Source organism: Squalius cephalus, assembly GCF_949319135.1.
Source record: "Squalius cephalus genome assembly, chromosome: 4".
In the NCBI taxonomy this organism is placed as follows: Eukaryota; Metazoa; Chordata; class Actinopteri; order Cypriniformes; family Leuciscidae; genus Squalius; species Squalius cephalus.
This window is the reverse complement of record NC_137125.1, coordinates 17,734,368-17,757,832: the sequence shown is the minus strand read 5'-3', so window position 1 is coordinate 17,757,832 and position 23,465 is coordinate 17,734,368. Positions and strand designations below refer to the sequence as shown.

The 23,465-nt window shown below is 36.8% G+C and overlaps 1 protein-coding gene across 4 annotated transcripts in view; it reads left to right on the top strand.

The window, feature by feature from the left end:
• Window positions 1–808: 808 nt before the first annotated feature.
• Window positions 809–23,465, top strand: part of LOC307157382 (uncharacterized protein) — a 388,998-nt gene continuing 366,341 nt past the window's right edge. Inside the window, exons 1-5 of one of the 4 annotated variants that reach the window (XM_079869295.1) lie at window positions 809–876; window positions 1,171–1,487; window positions 4,293–4,460; window positions 5,737–5,918; window positions 7,005–7,656. In XM_079869295.1, the coding sequence (XP_079725421.1) occupies window positions 1,259–1,487; window positions 4,293–4,460; window positions 5,737–5,918; window positions 7,005–7,481 (1,056 nt within the window). In that variant the 5' untranslated portion in view covers window positions 809–876; window positions 1,171–1,258 and the 3' untranslated portion in view covers window positions 7,482–7,656. Of the gene's footprint in view, window positions 1,080–1,170; window positions 1,488–4,292; window positions 4,461–5,736; window positions 5,919–7,004; window positions 7,657–11,276; window positions 13,406–23,465 lie in introns of those variants that run through there. The other 3 variants (XM_079869296.1, XR_013820943.1, XM_079869297.1) reach the window with 3 other exon arrangements.

Below are 23,465 nucleotides of genomic sequence, written 5' to 3'. Positions count from 1 at the left end.
AAGGCCTATTAAAATGATAGTTTAAGTTTGTTATACTATTTAAGACTTTTTATGGTCATAAATTTGATCAAACCACATTTTCAAGGACCCACAGAAACTCTGTTTGCTTGTGAAGTTAAGGTATTTCCTCATTCATTTTTATAATTTTTTATGTAATATATATATATTTGGACAGTTTTTTTTTTACTGTAATTTAAAAAAAATTTAACAGTGTGGGTTGGTATGAGGGTGAATTAATGATCAGAGGATTTTTATCTATTGGTGAACTATCCATTTATGCTGGTCAGATTGAAGAAACAGCAGAGTTGATGACCACAAGACAGTGGATGAACCCGATCTCCCGTAACCCGTAAATCTCAGGTATAAGCGACGATTTATGTTTCTGCCGGAGCACCCACGGGATCGGCAGGGAGATAGTGATTGGCCTTTGATCTCAGGGAGATAGTGGCTGGATGGGACAATAAACTACTGTGCCTGTAGATGCGTGTCAAAATGGAAAAATAATTAATAAGAAGTATTCATTAAGAAAAAAAAAAAAAAAAAAAAAATTAAGTGACTGCATTGTGTTATAGCTTTAATTTTAGTTTATTAACTCTCAATGTGAACTGTATTATTAACCTTACCATTGTGCTCTGAATTGTCATCTCTTCTGTATGTGTGTATATATATATATACATGTGTGTGTGTGTGTGTGTGTATGTATGTATGTATGTATGTATGTATATACAGTATTATATTTTTTCGAAGTAAATTTCTATGCACTTTTGTGATTTCAGGCGCAGCAGCGTGTGAACAGGACTTTTATTTTGGTCTTGATTTATGACGTCATAAAGTTGCGTCGCGCTCCTGCATCTGCTGTAATTCGGCTGGGGAAAGGTTTGTGTTTTAATGTTTAAAGCGGTATAAACTGTTTAAAGCGACGCAGAATGTATTATGTATTATTAAATGTAATATTGCATTGCTTTATCTAACATTTATTTAAGTCGTGTGAGCAAAGTAATGAATAAGAGTACAAAAGTTGCGTCTTATTTCGCACCCTTTATTGTAAAACAGTGTCATAAACACGAATTCAGTCACTGGTAAGTAGTGATAAAAGCTTTTCAAAAGTCCGAGTCAATTTAATCAAATACTTTGCTAAATGATTCTTTCTGTTGTTCTCATCTTAAACAGGACAAACACACAGAAAAACTGGTGAAAGCGACTGCGATCCACGTGACTCACTGTTATAAAGACGTTTATTAAAGAGGAGAGTGAAGAGATGAAGGTTGAAGAAACATTCAGAGTAAAACAAGAAGAAACTGAGGAACAAACAAAGATTGCGTTTATTAAAGCGGAGAGTGAAGAGATGAAGATTGAAGAAACATTTAGTGTGAAACAGGAAGAAACCGAGGAACACACAAAGATTGCGTTTATTAAAGAGGAGAGTGAAGACTTGAAGATTGAAGAAACATTCAGAGTGAAACATGAAGATACTGAGGAACACACAGGTTAGTTTCATTCTCAAAGCTGAACTCACTCATTTGATCCTTATTAAAATGTCCAGCTCTACAGAAATGAATGATAGTTTTAAAGAATGTCATATATATGTATATATTGTATTTTAAGGGGGATTTTACTAAATAACCCCTAAATATATACTAAATATTTACTCATAAGTTAACCACCGTTTATCATCTGCAATACCAAGTTGTAACCACTAGATGGCTTTATAACATATAGCCTAAATATAAACAGTTGCTGCTGAATGACAGCATAAGACAAAGTACATTACTTGTATTATGTTATTCATTTGAATTCATGTAACCTGTCCTACTCGACCCGCTCCAAACGAGATTTGAACCGGTGTGGTGAAGTGCTGAGTCCCATCTTAGGACCCCAGTAGTATGCCTGATCTAAATCTAAAGCTGTTCTCACGATTCTTAAAGTAATTAATCAAACTTTAATCCATGTAGCCTAATCTTTTATTTTTATCCTCAATATTTTATTTAGTTAAATTTAAATAAATTGCATTTTTAAGGCATGTTTTTTGATATTGTTAAAAAAAATTATCTCTAATCATTTCAGATAGCTGTATGCTATGCTACTATTTAAGCTGACTAAAAAAAAACACAAAGAACAAGAAATGTTTAATTTCACAATCTATAGCTTTGGTTATAAACTAGTATATGAAACAAAAGTTAAAAGATATTAATGGTCGTTAAAACATAGCCTAGTTCAAACGACTTGTATAATAAAGAGATATCTGATTTGTAACCAGGCACTAAAGCAATTACCCATAAATTGTGCTTTGAACCAATCGGATTGCTTGGGTCCTAAGGTAAGACTCATCACTTCACCACACCGGTGTGGGAGGCGGGCGCCTACAGACTTCAGGCGCTAGTGTCAGTCACTAGCTAGGGTAGTGAGGTCTACATGGACAGCTCTTCCTGGCCTACGTCCATTAAATAGGCCTATATAATATTGAGACGTTCTTAAAGGCTACCTTTCATACTTGTAATTTTAGCAGCATCTAGCGTTGAGGTTACGAATTGCAACCATTAGAAGTTACGGTGGCCGACAGGAAAAGATCTCATTGTCTGAGACAGCAGCAAGTAGCCAGTTAAGCAATGAGGTTTCTTTACAAAGATAAATTAAGAAATTGTTTACTTAATTATTCAACAAAACGATATGTTATTGCTTATATTATTGTTACTTGCCCATTGTGTTTTATTCGCTGAGTTTAGCTAGCTTCTTTGCACGAAGAACAACATAGTGACGAAACACGCAGAGATAGGGCTGTCTCGATAACTGCAATTTTGCAGTACCACGCTACTGACAAGCCAACCGCAGAGGAATGCAGCAACCGTGATATTCGTGTCTTAAGGCAATGCCCTTCTTATTTTGAACTTCGTGCATACGTTGAATGTTAAATAAGTCAATGATAACATGGCTGTTTATCATGGTGTTTTGTACAGAGGCTTCATGGATTTGCACATAAGCCTAAACAGACAGTGAATGAGAGAGGGATCGACTGAGCGCGTGCGATTGAGTCTTGATGTCTTTGAGGTCAAGTCATTTATATTCGTGATATGGTTGCCGTGTCCAAGGAAAGCAACATATTTGTCTTATCATCCTTTTAACATTTAAGGGTATTTACCATGAATGGCGTCAGTGGTCAGCATTCCACAGCGCGAGGAAGCCGCGAAAAAAAAAAATCAGTGAGTCACGCATTGAATCAGTGCCATTGGTCTCAAATTAAGTGAAGTTTCAGCGTTACCCATGCAACACATTGCTGGTCAGCTGAGCCTTGAAAAGTGGATCTCAAAGTTAAAAGTAATTAACACCTTGTTTCATTACATCTATCTTTAGATGAATCAGCATTTTTTTTGACGTGTTCGTTGAATGAATGGTTTATGACTCACTCAAAGACAGTCTGTTGCCGTAACAATGTGACAGCGCCCTGACTGACAGCCTTTCAATGCGCAGAGACGCTGTTTAGTTGCGGTTACATTGGTTACTGAAAATGTCCTCGTTTTTGTGCATGCTGACCACATCGTAACACTTAATTATATAGAAACAAATAAATATAAATTAATCAAATTAAATAAACGGCGATAATACAGCATATCGCGCTATTAAGCCACTCAAAATTATCGCAAGGGAAATTCCTTCACCGCGACAGCCCTACACAGAGAAGTTTGTCCGTTTAGGGCCACTGTAGAAACATGTCAGCGCAAAATGTACAATTTCAATGTAAGGGGACCCGCGGTGTATGTAGATAGAAATGGCTTATACTAAGGTAATAAAAAAAAAAACGGTTCATTATGTAAGGTCTTTGTGAAAACTGAAAACATAGTTATGTATATGATATTGCATTTCTGTCAACAGATCCTCCTAAATATTACACAACGCACTTTTAAATGTTGATTTGAAGATTTGTCAGTTGTTGCCTTATAATTGCAGTCAAATCTGGCTCAGAATCTTGTTACTCATACAAGCTCCATATTATCAGTCACACGAAAATAATCAGAAATATAGCTGCAAGCAGCAATTATCAGGGCCAAGCACAAATAAAGCCCGGGGCACACCAAGCTGACGGTTTGCTGGGTGGTTTTTGAGCGTCGGTCGGCTTAAGTTTTCTCGGTCGCCGTCAGCTGTTTTTCAGCCGATTCTGCATGTCCAATCGTGGCGGAGCTCGTCGGAGAGAAAGAGAATGAGCCCGCGAGAGAGAAACTGAGCTGAAGAAAGCAAACAAACAACGAAGTAAAGAGGGAACTCACTCACTTGTCACTCTTGTCATCTCATTTGACCAGAGGATTATTTTAATAACATGGCTTTGTGGAATCAAGACGTCGAAGACCAGCTAGTCACCATGATCCAGGAAAGGCCGCCTCTGTATGACATTACAGAGAAACTGTATGCAAACAGAGTGGTGAAAAGTGAACTCTGGCGTGAGATCGAAGAAAAACTTGTTATATCAGGTAAGTTTTTCTTTTTGGCTATTGAGGTCGTTAGCAAAAACTGCTCGTTATTGTTCACTAGTCATGAACAGTTGTATTGTGCTATCTTGTTTAATCCGTACTGTAGCAACCAGAAGAGCAAAAATGACTTGCTGGCACCAGTGTTGGGTGTAATGCATTACTTAATCCTTCCCTCGCGTTTTGTAAGAAATCCTTCCCTCGTGGGTCAAAATTACCCGAAGCCATAAAATTATACTTAATTTATTTTTGTCCAGAAATTTTGTATACAATATTATATCTTATTTTATATTTAGATAATATATATATATTTTTTTAGGTTTTTTATTTATTTTTTCCACTTTAAATTAATAGATTTAATCAATTAATAGTAAGCACATTCCTCACATTCTTTCAATTTAAAAGGTTTATTCATGAAATTGTGAGTTATTTTGAATTTAATTCAGCTCAAAATATCTTGCATTGGGTCTCTGCTGATCTTTTGTGGAAAAATAATAATATAACATGATATTTTGTGATTCTTGCCACTAGATGGTTTTAGCACTATATGGCGCAAATGAGCTGTTTCCCCTGTGTCCTAAAGTCAGTTTTTCTTCAGTATGCATTCAGATACACATGTGGACATTTATAAAATCATTTTTGGTAAAGTTTTAGTTTAATTTATTTTTTTTGAGCATTTTTAGGTTTGTTTTATGTGTACTGAAGCATTCCTCGCATTCCATTCATTCCTAAGGGGGTCAAAATGACCCGCTAGGGAAGGATTTGTTACTTTTTAAAATTTCAACCACAAAACGCCTCGAATCCATAAAATTTTTGTGTATTCGTGGTTCAAGTGCGACAAAAGTCATTGGGTCTTGGACCTCTCTAAAGAACACTCAATTTAAAAAAAAAACAAAAAAACCATATCCAGGTCAAAATGACCCGAGGGAAGGATGAGATGTAATTACTGTCTTCTTGAAAAAGTACAGTAAGGGAATGCTCTTAATTCTGTAAGTGAATTACAGATACTTGTGATGTAATTGTTACATACTGTCTAGTAGACTATAGACCATTCTATATAAAACAATAGTGAATTTAGCATCAAACGTGTAATGTTAAAATGTATGTTCTCGATGTGACCTGCTCCCTTCAAATACTTTGGCCAGTTCAAGAACAATTTATGCAATGTTGTATTACTTATTTGAAAGAATTATACCAACACTGGTTGGCACTGCATTTATCCTTTAGTTAGACATGTTAAGTATGCAAATTGCTTACAAAACTGAACTTTGTCTTGCAGCAATACAGCTTAAGAAGCGGTGGGAATCTCTGAGAACACAATACACGCGCTACAAGAAGCGTGAAGCCTCAGCGAGTTCAGGTGCACAGAGGACGGGCAGGCAGCACTGGATCCTGACCCGGCTACAGTTTTTGGAACCCCACACCAAAAGAAAGGAAACCACGTCCAAGCTAGCTATCAGGGTATTATATATATATATATATATATATATATATATATATATATATATATATATATATATATTTATTAATTTGCGTTAAAAGGAAATACACATCACATCTATCTTATTTCATTTACTTCCTGTAATTAGCTTCAGATCAAAGCATCAACAAAAAATGTCAACAATGTAAGTACAAATTGGCAAAATATGGCCACTGATTATCCAAGTGATGGTTAATAGCACTTTATTTACATGCAGCCTTTCATGTTAACTTGGTTTAGTTCTTGGTTTAGTTCCAGTTTGTCATCCACAGTGTTCCATTAAGTGCATCTGAATAAAGCCATAATAATCACATTGACCTAGTGGCGTAGCGGACGGGCACGTTTGTTGGAGGGATTAGTTAGATTAGCTTACTCCTAATTTCAAAAACAACTTGTTTTACACTAAATACTCCTTCTAATTTTTTCACTACTTATGGGCCACAAGAGAAATATTAAGAAAATAAATTAACAGTTACATACCGTTATCAGCCCGTTGAAGTAGATTCAGCTCAGATTTCATCGTCTCTGAGAGAATATGTAGCCTACCGTTAATGTAGCGTCAGATGTTTTTACTTTCACTTTCTGTAGTGAATAATTGACGGGTTTGAGACTTCTTCACTGGCACAACAGAGCAAATTTTGCACTTAGCAGTGTGATATCGACTGGCTCACCTTCATGGTTTAGAATGTAACTAAAAATTTCCTTTTAAAATGATGGACAGAGATTTAGATTCTGCACGAGCAATTTCCTGTGAAGTAAATTATTAAATAAATGACTAATAAATAAACAAGTACGCAAATCACCCCCCACCGCCAAGGGGGGCCTCGGACTTGCAGTTCGCAGGGGGGCCCCCATGGATTCATTGACTACACTAATGGTAGCTATTCAAAACCAGCATTTCACATCTGACCTCATCCCAACCAAATATAGGCCAATTTACAGGGTTTTGTTTTTACAGTGCCCTGCAAAATGCCCCATTATTGTTATGATTACTTGAGTGTTTAGTTCTATAGTGTAATACCCCTCTCATTGTGGATATTTTTTTGTGGTGTTGTTTTTTTTAATAGGAAACTTTATGTGCTAGTGATTCCAGTTCACCCTCAGATCATGGCCCACACACTGACACCCAGACTAGCACACCTGAAGAGCCCTACTTAGAGTCTGAGCAAAGGCCCTGCAGTCCCCTGGCAGAATGCAGCATCTTTGGAGCAGAATCCACATCGATTATAGATGACCCTTTGCAAAGCACATTCAGCCGGGCAAGCACTCCGAGGCCTCGGAAGAAGCGTAGCAGGCGGTCCCTAGACGACTCTGCCAGTGACGAGTCATCTAAATTACTTTGCACCATAGGCAAAATTTTGAAAAGGATAGCGCATCAGGAGGACCACAATGACGCCATTGCAGCATATTGCAAAAACTTTGAGCACAGAATGCGTAGTCTACCACCACATTTACTGCCACACTTTCAACATGAGGTGGACAATTGTCTCTTTAAGTATTCTGTGGCACCAGAACTATCTGCCAGCAATCATACACATCTGTAATGTTTGTGGCAACGAAGATGTGTAACATATTTACACAACTAATTCCTGCTGACTTACATTTTGTATTATTTTGTACCTAATTGTACTTATATGTATGTATATTTCATATTTAAGCTTTTGTCATTTTGTCCAATACACTGCAGATTTTATAATAAAACACTTGACTTGCACACTCACTTGTTAATCAAGATTGAATTGATCGAGATTATGTAATGCAAAAGTTTTTACAAGTTTAGGATCACTTAGGGCTGACGCAATATCAGAGTTTCACCACACAATAATCATGGCCAAAACAATTTATAATAACAATATTATTGTTTTCTACATTTATTCAGTCATTCAAAATCATTTGTTTAGAATCTAGAATTTGTCTTAATGTTTTCTTTTTTGGTGGCCAATGAATTAAAATACAAGTGTAGGGAGACCAAGGTTGCCAAGAAGCGCAGGGTAATAATCAAACGTTCCCCAAGGGAGATACAATCTCGATAGTTTGTATTTTCCTCTGTATGAGTGGAGTGAGAAGTTCCTTCAACATGTGGAACTGAACAGGAAAAAGCCAAGCAAAAGTTTTAAAGTCTGAGGTTTCGGTTGTCTCCAGCTCTCGCCACAGGATCGGAAAAACACCTTGTGCCTGTAGCTGCTGTATCCATGATTTCACCCATTTAGTGCGGTTTCTCCTTATCCGTTTCTTTCTTTCTCCAGGGGGGCATCAAGGGCTGACAATGCCAGTGTCATTTGTAACTTAGCAAACATAATTGAAAAAGCTACAAAAATCCGTCAGTAATGAGTGCGGCTGATGTAAACAAAGGTAAGCTTTGTATATACACAGTTCTAGCTCTTCCGGTTTCCCTTTTGATTGCTGAATACAGACTACTGCTACCTGCTGGTATAGGAGAGTCATGTCCTCTCACGCAAGTGCAGAACAGAACGTACATGCTAGTTGGCTGTCGGCTGTAGTCTGTCCGGTGTGTTCAAGTGCAACTTCCGATGACATTCGGCTTTTAACGACAGTTCTTTGGCGTCGGTTTGGTGTGTCCCTTCCTTCAGTTTAACTGCTTCTATTGCTCTTCTCATTTGTTGGTGCAGTACATGGTTTTCTTGGCTGGCATTCTTGACCTGACTTCCACTTTTCGTTTAACTTTTTTAAAGTTAAACTTTTTTCTTTTTTTTTTCTTTTTTTTTCTTCTATGTGGAGGTTGAACCAACTCTAGAGAAAGGCTAATGTAATGTAAGTAGCCTAATGGAAGTGTAATTAATCAACTAAGCACTTATTTTAAATACGACTGAATTTGTATTTACATGCTCACAATTTACTAAAAACATTGTAAGGTAGTAAAACAATATATTGATTTTACTTTTGTAAGACACTTTATTTTTTATCCTCAGCCAGGGCCCAAACTATTGTGGAAAATATATATAACAAATTTTAATTATTACTTTAATAATACTTTTTCAATTAAAAAGCCATCAGTTCTAATGTTATTTTTGGAATTCCTTAAATGACTATAACCATCTAAATCTTGAGGAAATAAACCCTTCAAATCTGCCTAGCAAACATCCATTTTCTCCATATTAGATCTTTTCCACCAAACACTTTCAGCACTGTGATTGGTTGTCCAGCTTTTATATTACAGAGGGCCAAGCCATAGCAAGTCAACGAAAGACTAATTTCAAATGACATCATATCGTCCCTCTAAGTTGGTGGGGATTGTTATCACTAACTTTGACAAGTTTTGCCCACTGTGGGGAACAGGATTGGGGGCAAAAACGTTGATAACATAGCCAGCGCTATTCGCTATGGAAAACACAATTCATCTTAGTTAGGAGGACATTGTTGATAATTTATCATCCATGCTGGTTTTGAGATTAACTTTTAATGAAAATCTGGATTTATTTGTCAAAAGAAGACCTACACTAGAGCTTAATTTGGAGCAGAAAGCCAAATCTTTTTTTAATTTTTTTATTTACTTTTTCTCATATAAAAATTACACTTCAATCAGATGTACATCAGATACTATATCAGATATCTTCATATCAAAAACATACTCACACAACGTACAAATACATACATATATCCATACATACACCATACAGTCGTGTTTGCCGTACATCTACTCATCAGAAATGTAAACTTTTTTTAAACAAAACAACAACAAAAAAAGAGGAAAAGAACTATGTACATGTAGGGAGTAGTCTTTCTGGACATTCTAAATATTAACTAGAAAATAAAATCAGGTCTGTTGCATATTTGGTCCATTTTTTTCCAGCACAAAGCAAATTGTTCCATATGGTTTAAAAATGCTGTTATCTTCTCCAAACTGGAAATTGTCCATTGTAATTTCCATCCATGCGTTTAGGGTAGGGCTCTCATGTGACAACAATTTTTTGGTGAAGCTCTTTTTTACAGCCACAAATATTTATCTCTTTTTAATCATTGTTGAGGTATATATCCAAAATATAAGATTTTACTATACAATTTATTTTTAAATGTGTAATATCATTTAAAAGCATTATGTATTCCACTCTTAATAATCCCTAATAACAGAGCAATCCCAAAAAACATGGTAATGGTTTGCATTTTGGTTTCCACAGTTTCTCCAGCATATAGAAGCATTGCTACCATGATATGATTTCTGAAAGGGTGTAATAAAATATCAAATTTTCCAACCAAACTCCCTCCATTTATGTGACCTGGAGCATTTCCATTGAGAAAGCCAAATCTTTTGAAAGCATTTCAGCCCAAGCAATTACTAGCGATACCCCTGGATGACAGCATCAATCAAGAAGCTAAAGCTTTACTGCTGGAATTGTTTGCTGTTTGGGTAAGTTATTTAAAATCGAATAGGTCAACTCATTTTATTCAGGCTGCCACTGTTTTATATATGTTAAGCTTCATTTGAGAAAAAAGTCATTTTACAGACTTATTGATCAATCTGTAAATTTAACATTCATCATGCTATAGTGTATACTTTCTTAGTACTTTTGTATCATATTATATATTATAGAACTTAAAATTCACGGGATTGGAAAGCTGTCTGAATTGCCTGTGTATATCATACATCGTACTAAATCATATTCAAACGTGTGTCCCTCGATTTCACATATTTCAGTTTGCCGATATAGTTTAAGATAAGCCCAATTAGTAAAATGTGTATAAGTTTATATAGCAATAACATGTTAACTAATGTAAGTAATACTTAGTAAAAGTAAAACTTATTTGTCAGAAATTAAACCCTCCTCTGAATAAAGCCACATCATTTCTACTTCTGAGGTAAGATTGAGGCTTATTCCTCAGTGCATCTTCCAAAAACAATGAAAAGCAGAGGAATCGGATTAAGATTGATGCTTTGTTTGAGGTGGTGGGTGTGTTTACATTATTACCGTATGAATAGCCTACGTTGCAAATGTCATTGAATGTACATGTATCCAATGAAAAATGTTGTACAGATAAGTTGTTGAAAGTTTTTAAGATGTGCCCTAAAGAAAGAGAAGATTTTTGAACAATATTGAGAAGTTATGAGATTATGCAACACCTCTTTAAGTAGCTTAGTAAAGTACAGCAGGGCTGAAAAACTCCTGGAGGGCCACGGTCCTGCAGAGTTTAGTTCCAACCCCGCTCTGACAAAATAAATAAGGGTCTTTCACACCAGAGGAACGTTTTCAGGCACCCGCCATTTTTAAAAAGCCATGTAAACAGTTGATTGCGTATAGGAACTAAAATACAAGTTATCAATTTTGATGTCTGTTGCTTTGTGGCATTAAACTGGGATTCATTTCTGTCTTTTTTCGTCTTAGACCTGATGCCATTGAAAGAGGAGAGTCAAGATCTGAATGAAATGGAAGAGAAAGATCAGTACAAGACACACCATGATTTCATAACTGAAGAAAAGTCTTTTAGTTGCTCACAGACTGAAAAAACGTCCTCACGAAAAAGGGCTCAAAAGACACCAAAGACAGGGACTATAGGTAATTTCACCTGCAGACAGTGTGGAATAAGTTTCAATCATCAAGGAAGCCTTAGAGTCCACATGAGAAGTCACACTGGAGAGAAGACTTTCACCTGCCAACAGTGTGGAATAAGTTTCTATCAACAAGGAAGCCTTAGAGTCCATATGAGAATTCACACGGGAGAAAAGCCTTTCACCTGCTCTCAGTGTGGAAAGAGTTTCAGTGTACATGGAAACCTTAAAGTCCACATGAGAGTTCACACTGGAGAGAACCCTTACACCTGCCAACAGTGTGGAATAAGTTTCAATCAAAAAGAAAGCCTTAAAGTCCACATGAGAATTCACACTGGAGAGAAGCCTTTCACATGCCAACAATGTGGCATAAGTTTCAATCAAAAAGGAAGCCTTAATAACCACATGAGAATTCACACTGGAGAGAAGCCTTATACCTGTCAACTGTGTGGAAAAAATTTCAGCCGAAAAGGAGTTCTTGACAAGCACTTGAAAATTCACACTGGAGAAGAGCCATAAGGCCCCGATATAAGTTTTTTTTCTGTTCTTCGTTTAGGGGAAAAATGAAGTTCGTAATACGTGAGCAGTGATACACTGTAAGAGAACATCCGCTGACGCCCACACTGCTGAGAGTGGCGTTTAGATGAATATGTAAATAGGTGCTGTGTGCTTTCCTTTCCAAATAACTAAAACGCACAACAAAATTGCAAAAACAGCAAGCATTTTTTTATAAAGCATAAGAAAAGCATCTGATCATAGCAATGTGGATATGTTTTGCACTGTAATTCACCACTCTAGTAAAATTCCTGTCACGTTAACTTACATCACTTTATACAATAGATCGCTTAAAATCAAGCAGTTTTACCTTATTAAATCTGATGAAACGAGACACTGACAGCAGCTCTAAAGTGTGTTCATGTTTTCACTCGTGGACGTCTGACCTCCAAGTACTGAACAGGACAAATGAACCAGGAAAGATTTCCACGTGAAAGAAGGCAGAGCCTCCGTACACACAGATTACATAATCGGCATGGACCAATGGTAGTACAAAAGTGTTTACCAGCTGGAACTTTAGCGAAAAATTTGCTTTGTCAAGCTGTTTCCGAACTCCCCAAACGAACTTCATTTTGACCTGATTTTGTTTTAAATTACGTCATATCAGTTCGTTCTTCACTTTTGCTTGAAGTATAACGGGACCTTTACACATGCCAAAAGTGTGGATAGTGTTTCAAAATCTCTGAAACAAATCTGATATGTGGCCATTGTCACGACCAGCTTAAAGCTGTGAAACGGTGAACATATTGAAATCTGAATGGTTGCATTAACGATTACTGATTAACATAAAAGAATCTGTAAAACCTAAAACAACATGGTTATCTGTATCTATAATGATGCTTTTCCACTGCATGGTACGGCTCACATTGGCGTGTTTCCACTGCATGGTTCGGCTCGGCTCGGATTACTTTGTGCTGCTTTTCCACTGCATGATACGGCTCAGTACGGCTTGCTTTAAATGCTACCACCTCTGCTGAGGTTCCAAGCGTACCGTACCGATACTAAAATGTGACGTGGAAACACTACAGATCACTGATTGGTCAGAGAGAATCGTCATTACAAGCATCATTATATTTGCAACACGAGACGCCAAACCCGCTAGATTTAAATAGTCAGCAACAGCCACCACAGTTTTATTTGTTTGCACAAATACATTTTTATTAAACAACTTGCTTGAAATAATAAAAAAAGAAACTTGAAAAAAGAAATGGCTGGTCAGTAGACGAGGTGCAGCAGACGTTCCTCGCGTTGGTAGCTGAGGAGCAGATTCAGCGAGAGCTGGAAATTGCGACGAGGAATGAAAAGGTTTTTCAGCAAATTTAACGATCAGTCTATAATCCCACCCACTTTGAAGCGGTATTAAACTGCAGTGGAAAAGCAAAGCGAGCCATGTCGAGCCGAATCGTACCGAGCCGTACCATGCAGTGGTAAAGCGCCATAAGTTGCATGAGTGTTAATGTCAAGAGCAAATAACAAGAACTTAACCTGTTTGTGACGTGTTTCAGAAAGAAGTTCACGGAAACAGACGGCAGAAAGCGCACCCCGTTTGTTTCCTTTATTTTACAAAAGTGCAATGTTTTGTTGGTATTGTGAATGTACACAAATAAAAGTTTCGAATGATGTATTACCCTTATCTGTATGACCAAAAATTATATTTTAAGTTAAAAATAATCACCCCGGTGCCTCCACTGACCTCAGAGGGTTAATAAGAAATAGAAGATTTTTGAACAATATTGAGAAGAGGTTCTGAGATTACCCAACACCCCTTTCAATGTAGCCAATCACAGACATTTGTGTTGATTTATTGAATCCAATCCAATCAGATGCATTTAAGATAGATTTTAAAGTTTTTGTTCAGTGCTGAATTCTTTATGTTGGCAAATCCTCTGATTATAACAAAGTGTAGACTTCGTTCAGCTTCGTTGAAAATAATAGCTTTGTGAGATCACAATGTCAGCTTTTTAGGAATGACTAAAGGAGCGCAATTTTAATGTTTTTCGTGTCTAAATGTTTTGATGTCTTTTGCTTTGTGGCATTCAACCCGGGATTTACTTCTGTCTTTTTTCACCTCAGACCTGATGCCGTTGAAAGAAGAGAGTCAAGATCTGAAAGAAATGGAAGAGAAAGATCAGTACAAGACACATCACGATTTCATGACTGAAGAAAAATCTTTTAGTTGCTCAGAGACTGAAAATCCTACCTCACGAAAAACGGCTCAAAAGACAGGGACTATAGGTAATTTCACCTGCCACCTGTGTGGACTAAGTTTCAAGAAGCAGGGAAATCTTGAAGTCCACATGAGAGTTCACACTAGAATGAAGCTTTACCCCTGCCAACAGTGTGGAGTAATTTTCAATCAACAAGGAAACCTTAAACTTCATTCGAGAATTCACACTGGAGAGAAGCCTTTCACCTGCTCTCAGTGTGGAAAGAGTTTCAGGCAAAAAGAAACCCTTAAAAGACACATAAGAATTCACACTGGAGAAAAGCCTTTCACATGCCAGCAGTGTGGAATGAGTTTCAATCAACAAGGAAGCCTTAAAGTCCACATGAGAATTCACACCGGAGAAAAGCCTTTCACATGCCAACGGTGTGGAAAGAGCTTCAATCAATACGGAAATCTTAAAGTCCACATGAGAGTTCATTCTGGGGAGAAGTAGAATAAAGAAAAGTAAACATTTTTACTTTTTTAAAATTGTTCATGTGTAAAACTGATTTAGAAGTTGTAAATGCCCTTAATATATGTTAGTGTTTATGCAAATGTGAGAATGCCAGACCGACACTTTACCAACACTGTCGCTCATGAGATTGCGTAACACAGATTGTTTGTAACAGCAAGTTTTATAAATGATTTGAAACATGTTTATGCATGATGAATAGTTTAGACTTTAGATTAAGGGATGCAGAAAACTTTGTATAATGATTTATTCATGCGTTTACATGTTAAACTATGGAAGCTTATGGATAGCATTCAGTTGAAATGCAATAAGTAAAATGGCAATGCATTTCTGTATTTAAATTTACATTTTACAAATCATACATGCAACATTTGGAGCATAATGATAATTGAAATTCAATAATATAATTTACATTTGCTATTCCCTACACTAACATATAATTTAATGTTTTTATAAGTTGTAAAGTTAAAATGAATATGTATTACAGACATTATTAGATATGTTTAACATATGCAAGCAAAAATTGTAGCAAAATGATCATTAAAATTAAATTTAAATGAAATGTTATTTTTAAAATTGCATTTACAGTCACAGTTAAGACACTTGCGCTTGCATTAAAATTCCTGCAATGAATGTAGCAAAATTTTATTTGGAATTGAAAAGCCGATCACGTCCCTGCCCCGCTCTGTCATTCTGTAAGGCATTTATATACGTTTATTCAGTTGAAAATGAATAAATTACTCTTCTTTAAAACACTGCCTTAATTCGTGATTCAAAGGTGAAATGGTCAGAGTGCTGTTACTGTGTGAATATCGCATGGCTGGAAAAGGCTCTCAGCCAATCAGCTTCGAAAACCAGAAAGAACTGTTGTATAAAGTCATTCAACATCCTGTGAAATACCATTGGTGTCAAGGTTATGGAATTGAACTGTAATGTTGATATGTCTGAATATTTCAATACGTTTACAGTCTTTTGCAGTTGTAATTAGTAGAGAATACTATTTAATTACTGAATTACTAGTAATAGAGTGTATCATTTTTAAAGTGCATTTTCAACAATGAAAGTGCTGTGGTTCAGATAACCCAGTAACATAATATTACACTACTTGGGTCTTAATATGAAAAGATCTTAAATATTTGTATAGAATTTATTTTTTATTTTTATTGTTAATAGAGTATGTTGCCTAACTTATAATAAGGCTCTTATACAAAGTGTTGTGTGTTCCTTGGGGTCAAAGTGACCATGTTGTATCTTTTATATGGAGAGTGACTAAAATAAGTTTTTTACCACAGCAAAGTGAATTTTACTTGTGATACTTGACTGTTGTACTTTTATTTTTATTGTCTCTCTTTATCCCGTTAACTATCCCCCCTCCCCCCTTTTGAGAATATACGTGAAAATCCACTTAAAACTTAAATGATTATAATTCAAGAATGCTTTGGAATATAGACCTAAGTTTGGTCTTGTTTTAATGAAGACACTCATCAGATAATTATTAACTGCAAGCACTTCAAAAAATGAAAAGTATGAAAAAGTTATGGAAGTTTGAATTTACTGTAAATCAAATGTATTGTACTAAATATTTTAATAAATATTTTACAAAAAATATATTTTACTAATTTATTTTTTACCCTAAAATTAATTTAAAGTCAGACACAAAATAATGAAGTGACTTTATTGTGTTATTGCTTTAAACTTTATTTACGCTAAGGAGAAAATCCAACGCAACTTTGAAGCAAAACTTGGTTTTATGCTCAGCAAGCAACATTGGGCATCAACCACACAGCAAACGCTAATACGATTTCATTTACTGTCAACCTTCTTTGTATAACAGTTCTATCTAATGATGTATTAGACAGGACAGTTAGACCGATCGAAACGAATGAACACGGAGAATGTGTGCTCAGGCTCTGGCGTTCTCAGCACCGTTAAAATAAAGGTCACAACAACAAGCGCAGCTTATATCACTTCAGAGTTCATACTGATGGTGTGAGTAAAAAGGCCCTATGGGAAACATTTAGTTTTCGGGAAACAAGCTGATTACTTGTTGCATTTTTCATCAAAGGTAACTTATGCAGTTCTAAAAAAAGGGGACACATTAAGCTAGGCTGCTATTAGGCTGGGTTTACTTTTCCCTGACGAGGGACTGTGGTGAGAGGGCCAAGATTCACGGTTTGCTACTGGATTCTCACCTGGGGAGACAAAAATTCACCCCTAATGGGCCTATCAAGGTGAATGTGACAGTGAGGGAATTTACAACATATGATAATCAAAATCAAAGGCACATTTAAAATTAGACATTTTGTGCTTTCTAAAGACATATATCTCATGTCTGTATGGCAAGTAAACAGATTTTCATAAATTTTTGTGACGTGTTCCAGAAAGTTCATGGAAACTGAGACAGCATGAAGCACACCCTGTTTGTTTTCTTTATTTTAGAAAAGCACAATGTTTTGTTGTTATTTTGAAAGTACACAAATAAAAGTAGACCCTGTAAAGCAGTGTTTCCCAAACTTTTTTTCTGGGGACCCACATTTTAAAGTCGATAAATCCTTGTGACCCAATAAACATTAGGCCCATATAGTTAATATATCACGAAGAGAATTTATGCATTAACAAAATATGTATGACCATTTTTAAGGTCAGTTAAGCTTCCACTTAACTATTTAAAAGAGATACAGATATTTGACAAAGCACAATTTTTTTTTATTTACCTGTTGTTGACAATAAGTAAAATGCAGAGGTGAAATGAGAAAGGAAGAGTTGACAGGGCATCTCATTGTTTTCATTTTCTCATCATTACAGTGTACACAATTTATACTTAATGAGACAAAGTGCAAAATAGGGCAGTTAATCATTTATTTTTCTTCCTATCATCAATAAAACCAGACAGAATCAATGCATGCCTTTCATATAACATTCAATGCTTTGCACATCTACCAGAATAATATGAACATTAGGTTAAAAACAAGTTTCTTACTGAAATATTTTTTGAGAACTTTTTTATGCACCCACTGTAATATACACATTTTATAAAGTGCACAGTATGACAGGCTCTCATTTTTTCCTCTCAAAACAAAAATATGTATGCAAACAATATTTAGAACAATAGTAATATGAACCTTCAGAGCTATCAAAAACATGCCTTTTTAAGTTTTTTTTTTAATGTTGGTCAGGCAGAAGAAGACTAGAAGAGTAATGTTTAAGTGCACCAGTCCTTATCATCATTGTTTCACCAAAACAAGGCAGTTTACCCGGCTAATGGGAGAGATGGGCCTGCTTGTTTTTTCGAATTACATTCCAGTTTGGTGTACATGAGGAGAGTGCAACACGCATATCAGATGCAGCATTCAGTCTATTCCTGTATTTTGTCTTTATTTTTGTGAGAACTGAGAACCCAACTTCACATTTGTATGTAGTTGTAAAAGGAATAAGCAACAGTATGCTTGCCTTGCTTAAGACAGGGTATTCAGATGAAATGCTTACCCAAAATGATGATAATGTCATGGATTCATGTCTTCTTTTAAGTGTCTGGTCACTGCTCAGCTGTAACAGTTCGGTTTCTTCAGAAGCAGTTAGTCCAAGCTCCAGCAGTGACTCTGGACTTTCAAAATCAAAGGGATTTTGGATCCACCTTTTATCATGCAAAATGTCATATCTGTCCTTAGGGAAATAGTGCTCAAAGTTATTAATGAGTGCAACTAGGTGTGTCACTATAAGCCCAGTCAGGTGTTTCACTTGTGTGTCAGTGACATCATTTTCCTCTATGTGCTGTAACACAGTAGGGAACATGTAGTGGCTGGGTTTTGGACTTCTGAGCCGTGCAAGCCACAGCTTCAGAGACTTTTGAAAGGTGAGAATGTTTTTCCAGTTTTGGAAAACATCATCATTCTGTCCTTGCAGTTTCAAACATAGCTCGTTGAGAGATGAAAAGATATCCGCCAGATATGACACTGTAAAAAGCCATTCTTCAGTGAACAGCTCTGCAAGTGAAGACTTTTTCTCAAGGAGAAAAGCATGAATTTCATTTCTCAGTTCATATATTCTTGTGAGGACTCTACCTTTAGAGAGCATAATACAAATTGTATGGGTTAATGTAACGGTAAACGGAGTCTGCACGAAACTCTTTTGAAGCTGTCAAATGGTGTCGTTATTGGACACTTACCGTAATTGTGATTATTGCTGCCCTGAGGTTTCTTATAGGCTACAGTTGACTGTTTTATCGTTGTTTTTTGAAGAAGCAGCAGCATTACTCTTGCCTCGGAGAAAACAACACGGGCATAGCGACAATTTTGCATATAAATTATTACTTATAGGGCTTAAATTACAACCTGTGGGCAGTTTTTCTACATCCTTTTGTGAACGTCGTTTTACACTTGTTTACTGCACAGCGGGTCATCTTAAAAGTGCCGTCGGAGCTACCAATCTCTGTATAACGGGCGTTGGAGCCCTCTGCTGGTAGGGAATCGTAAGATGGCCGCTCGAACACTTCCGGTGGCTTCACTGCCTACTGGCAGTTTAGAACGTCATGAGCTATCCAGTCATTCTATATAGATCAGTGGTTCCAACCCCTCTCTGACAAAATAAATAAGGTCCTTTCACACCGGAGAAAAATTTTCATAGTTCCTAAACTATTGGCGGAAAGTACCCGCTTTATGGTGTGTTGTCACTGCAGAAACTGGGAACGATTGCAGCTATAGGAATGTTTTTGGGGGGACTAAATTAGCTCCTATTTCAGAGTAGGGTGTAACCCAACACAATAGGCACTACCAGTGATGCAAATGTACGCTGATTGGCTGAACTAATGCAAAACACAGGCACTCGTCATTTTTAAAAAGCCACGTAAACAGTAGATTGCGTATATTATCTAGCATACATGTTAAGTTTTGATGTGTTTTGATGTCTGTTGCTTTGTGGCATTAAACTGGGATTAACTTTTATGTCTTTTTTCGTCTTAGACCTGATGCCATTGAAAGAGGAGAGTCAAGATCTGATTGAAATGGAAGAGAAAGATCAGTACAAGATGCATCATGATTTCATAACTGAAGAAAAATCTTTTAATTGCTCACAGACTGAAAAAACTACCTCACGAAAAAGGGCTCAAAAGACAGGGAATATAGGTAATTTCACCTGCCACCTGTGTGGACTAAGTTTCAGAAAACATGGTAACCTTGAGGTCCACATGAGAGTTCACACTATAAGGAAGCTTTACCCCTGCCAACAGTGTGGAATAAGTTTCAATCGAAAAGAACGCCTTAAAGTCCACATGAGAATTCACACTGGAGAGAAGCCTTTTACCTGCCAACAGTGTGGAAAAAGTTTCACTCAAAGAGGACACCTGAACAGTCACATGAGAATTCACACTGGAGAAAAACCTTTTACCTGCCAACAGTGCGGAAAAAGTTTCACTCAAAGAGGACACCTGAACGGTCACTTGAGAATTCACACTAGAGAGAAACCGTAAGGACCTGATATTCTCACGGCAAAGTTCTGTTTTGTTCTTCGTTTAGGGGTCGTTTAGGGGGTTGGCTAAGTTTGAAATACATGAGCAGTTATATACTGTTAGAGAACATCTGAAGCTGCCCACACTGTTGAGAGCGAAGGTTAGATGTATACATATGTGCTGTTTGCTTTCCATTTTCAAAAACAAACACAACAAGATTGAAAAAACAACAGCAAGCATTTTTCAATAAAGCATAAGAAAAGCATCTGATAGCAGTGTGGATATGTTTGCACAAGCTCTGCAATTCGCCATTCTAGTAAAGGCATGTTTATTTATAACGTTACAATAGATTGCTTAAAATCAAGCAGCTTTACCATATTAAAACATGAAAAACAATGTCAGTGTCTCATTTCATCAGAAGTACAAGTTCATTTTCTACTATTAAGCAGCTCTCAAATGTGTTCATGTATTCACTTGTGGACGTCTGACCTCTACAGACTGAACAGGACAAATGAACCAGAAAAGATTTCCACAAAAATCTGATATGTGGCCATTGTCATGACCGGCTTAAAGCTGTGACAAATGAAAGGACAGTGAAATTTGCATGGTTGCATAAACTTGTGATGTGTTTCAAAGAGATGTTAACAGAAACATATGGCAGAATCCGCACCCTGATTGTTTTCTTTATTTTACAAAAGCAGAATGTTTTGTTGGTATTGTGTATGTTTACAAATAAAAGTATTATCCTTAGAATCTTTACAACAGGGATGGGCAACTTCGATAGTGACGAGGGCCAACATTTTTTCTCCTTCATACCAAGGGGCCAGTATGTCTGTTATTCGCGTATCTTTCGAACCGTTAGTCCGATTGATTTCAAACTCGACAGGTGTCTTGCTATGGGCACGAGTAAGTGCAGTGCCAAGTTTGACGTTGTTTGGATGAAAAATGCAAAAGATATTGTTAAATATATCATTTTTAGAAGGTTGTGGTTTAAAAATAAACATTCTGACAAACACTCAGTCAGCTACACTGTTTACTTCTGAATATTATATTTTATTCACGGCCATCATTTGTAGTAGCCTATTCAAAAACTGTTTGCTCAAGTGTAGCGTTTTTTTCGGAGTTCACTGTGTAGCCTGCTCCCTGAAATCTGTAAGTCACCTACGCCGTTTAATTCTGTATATTATATCTATCTATAAATTACAGAAACATCTGTCTGTCTGTGTGTGTGTGTGTGTGTGTGTCTGTTATTCGCATATCTCTCGAACCGTTAGTCCGATGGATTTCAAACTCAACAGGTGTCTTGCTACGGGCACGAGTAAGTGCAGTGCCAAATTTGACGTTGTTTGGATGAGAAATGCAAAAGATATCGTTAAATATATCGCTAAAAGAAGCCCCAAGAAGGTTGTGGTTTAAAAATAAACATTCTGACAAACACTCAAGCCGGCCGCACACCGGACGCGCAGCTCAGCGCCGCGCAGCGCCACGTCTAGGACAACTGTCACCTGAAAATCCGTTAGCATCAGCAATTTTCTGATTTCTGTAAATAAATATAAAACTAAATGTATATTGCAGCACGGGGTTAAGTCCGTATATACATTAACTACGATTTGAGACACATAAATGTAAATTTAATATAAAACTATGTAAATGGCGCTGTGTGGCGCGGCAGGGTTTTGAACACGGTCCTGAGCCGTTGCTGGGCGCCGCGGACAGACGCCGCCGGTGTGTGTACTCTCATAGAGAATAATGTGTTCGAATTTAAAAGACGTGGCGCTGCGCTGCGCGGCGCTGAGCTGCGCGTCCGGTGTGCGGCCGGCTTCAGTCAGTTACACTGTTTATTTCTGAATATTATAGTTTGGTTCCAAAACGTGATAAATCCATTATTAATTTGAGTAAAAATGTGTTTTCTTTAGCAAAAACCAACAATTACTAAAAACACAGACAAAAACTGATTTTGCACGGGCACTTTGCACTGCTCCCTGAATCGACATGCTTATTCATTTGTGGATGTTAACTGAATGTATAAGTCAGCTATGCTGTTTACTTCTGAATAATATATATTACATTCTGGTGCGCTTAACGTTATCGCTACTGTGTAAAGGCCCTTTCACACCGGATGCGTAACGGAAAAGCGAATAGTTCGTGTGCGAATAGTTCGCGTCAAAACCCATCACATGAGCCGCGTAAACACGGTCTCTATCTCTATCTTTGACGATTAGCTTTCTATCCCAAATGTTGTTTAGCCTGCTAGCCTACACAGCACAGGACTATACAACAACTAAAATTATCACACAACATACTCACAGTCGTGATAACCGAGTTGGTTGGCAATGCTACGCCAAACAATCATTGCCCTTGTAGTATATGATTGGCTGAAGTCTTTTCTGTCGCCGCAAAAGGAAAAAAAAATCGACATCGAAACGGAAAAAAAAAATTCCGTTTTTTCGCCGCAGCACATTCGCGTTCGGTGTGAAAGCACTCATTACACAAACAGCTGATCAAAAAATAAAACCATCGTGCGAATTATTCGTGCGTAAAAATCGCGTCCAGTGTGAAAGGGCCTTAATAGTAGCCTATGCTATTCACCAACTAAACATATCCTATTCAATGTGTTCACAGTCTCTTTCACGGCCATCATTTGTAGTAGCCTATTCACAAACTGTTTGCTCAAGCATAGTGTTTTCTCGGAGTTCACTTTGTGCTTTCTACCATGCACAAATAAAAATGTCACTGAACTTTTGCTGTGTAATTGTCACAATGAGCACTCAAACACACCAAACCAACAATTACTAAAAACACAGACAAAAACTGATTTTGCACAGGCATTTTGCACTAGTTGTCTGTAAATTTGCTACAAACAAATGTATAGATGTCCTATTTTTTTATTACAAGCTTAGAGAACATCCTTAACTCAACCTCAGAGAACAGTTAAAAGGTGCTTATTCAAAAATAGTTGTTCCAAATGGCATTACTAATCCACATCTATATATTACCATGAATAAAAATTACATTTTTAAAAAATGTATAAGAACATAATTAAGTGCATACATTTCTGTCATGCATTTGGCAAAAAGTTTTTGTTGACTATGCATTTTACCATAGACAAATGTAACTTTGGTGTCACTGGTGTATTTCATAGCCTACTTCTCGTTAGCCGCTTTTCCACTGTTGTGCCAAACCATTCTCTTTGTTAAACCGCTCCATTTCGCTCCGATCGGATCCAAGCCGGCTGGTACGGATATGGTTTTGGTTTCCACTCAGGGTCTGATAACAGCTGCTCTTTAGAATGTAATACAAATTAGTCAGTCGTTACCTTGGTAACGCAAGCGTTTACACAGGATATGTG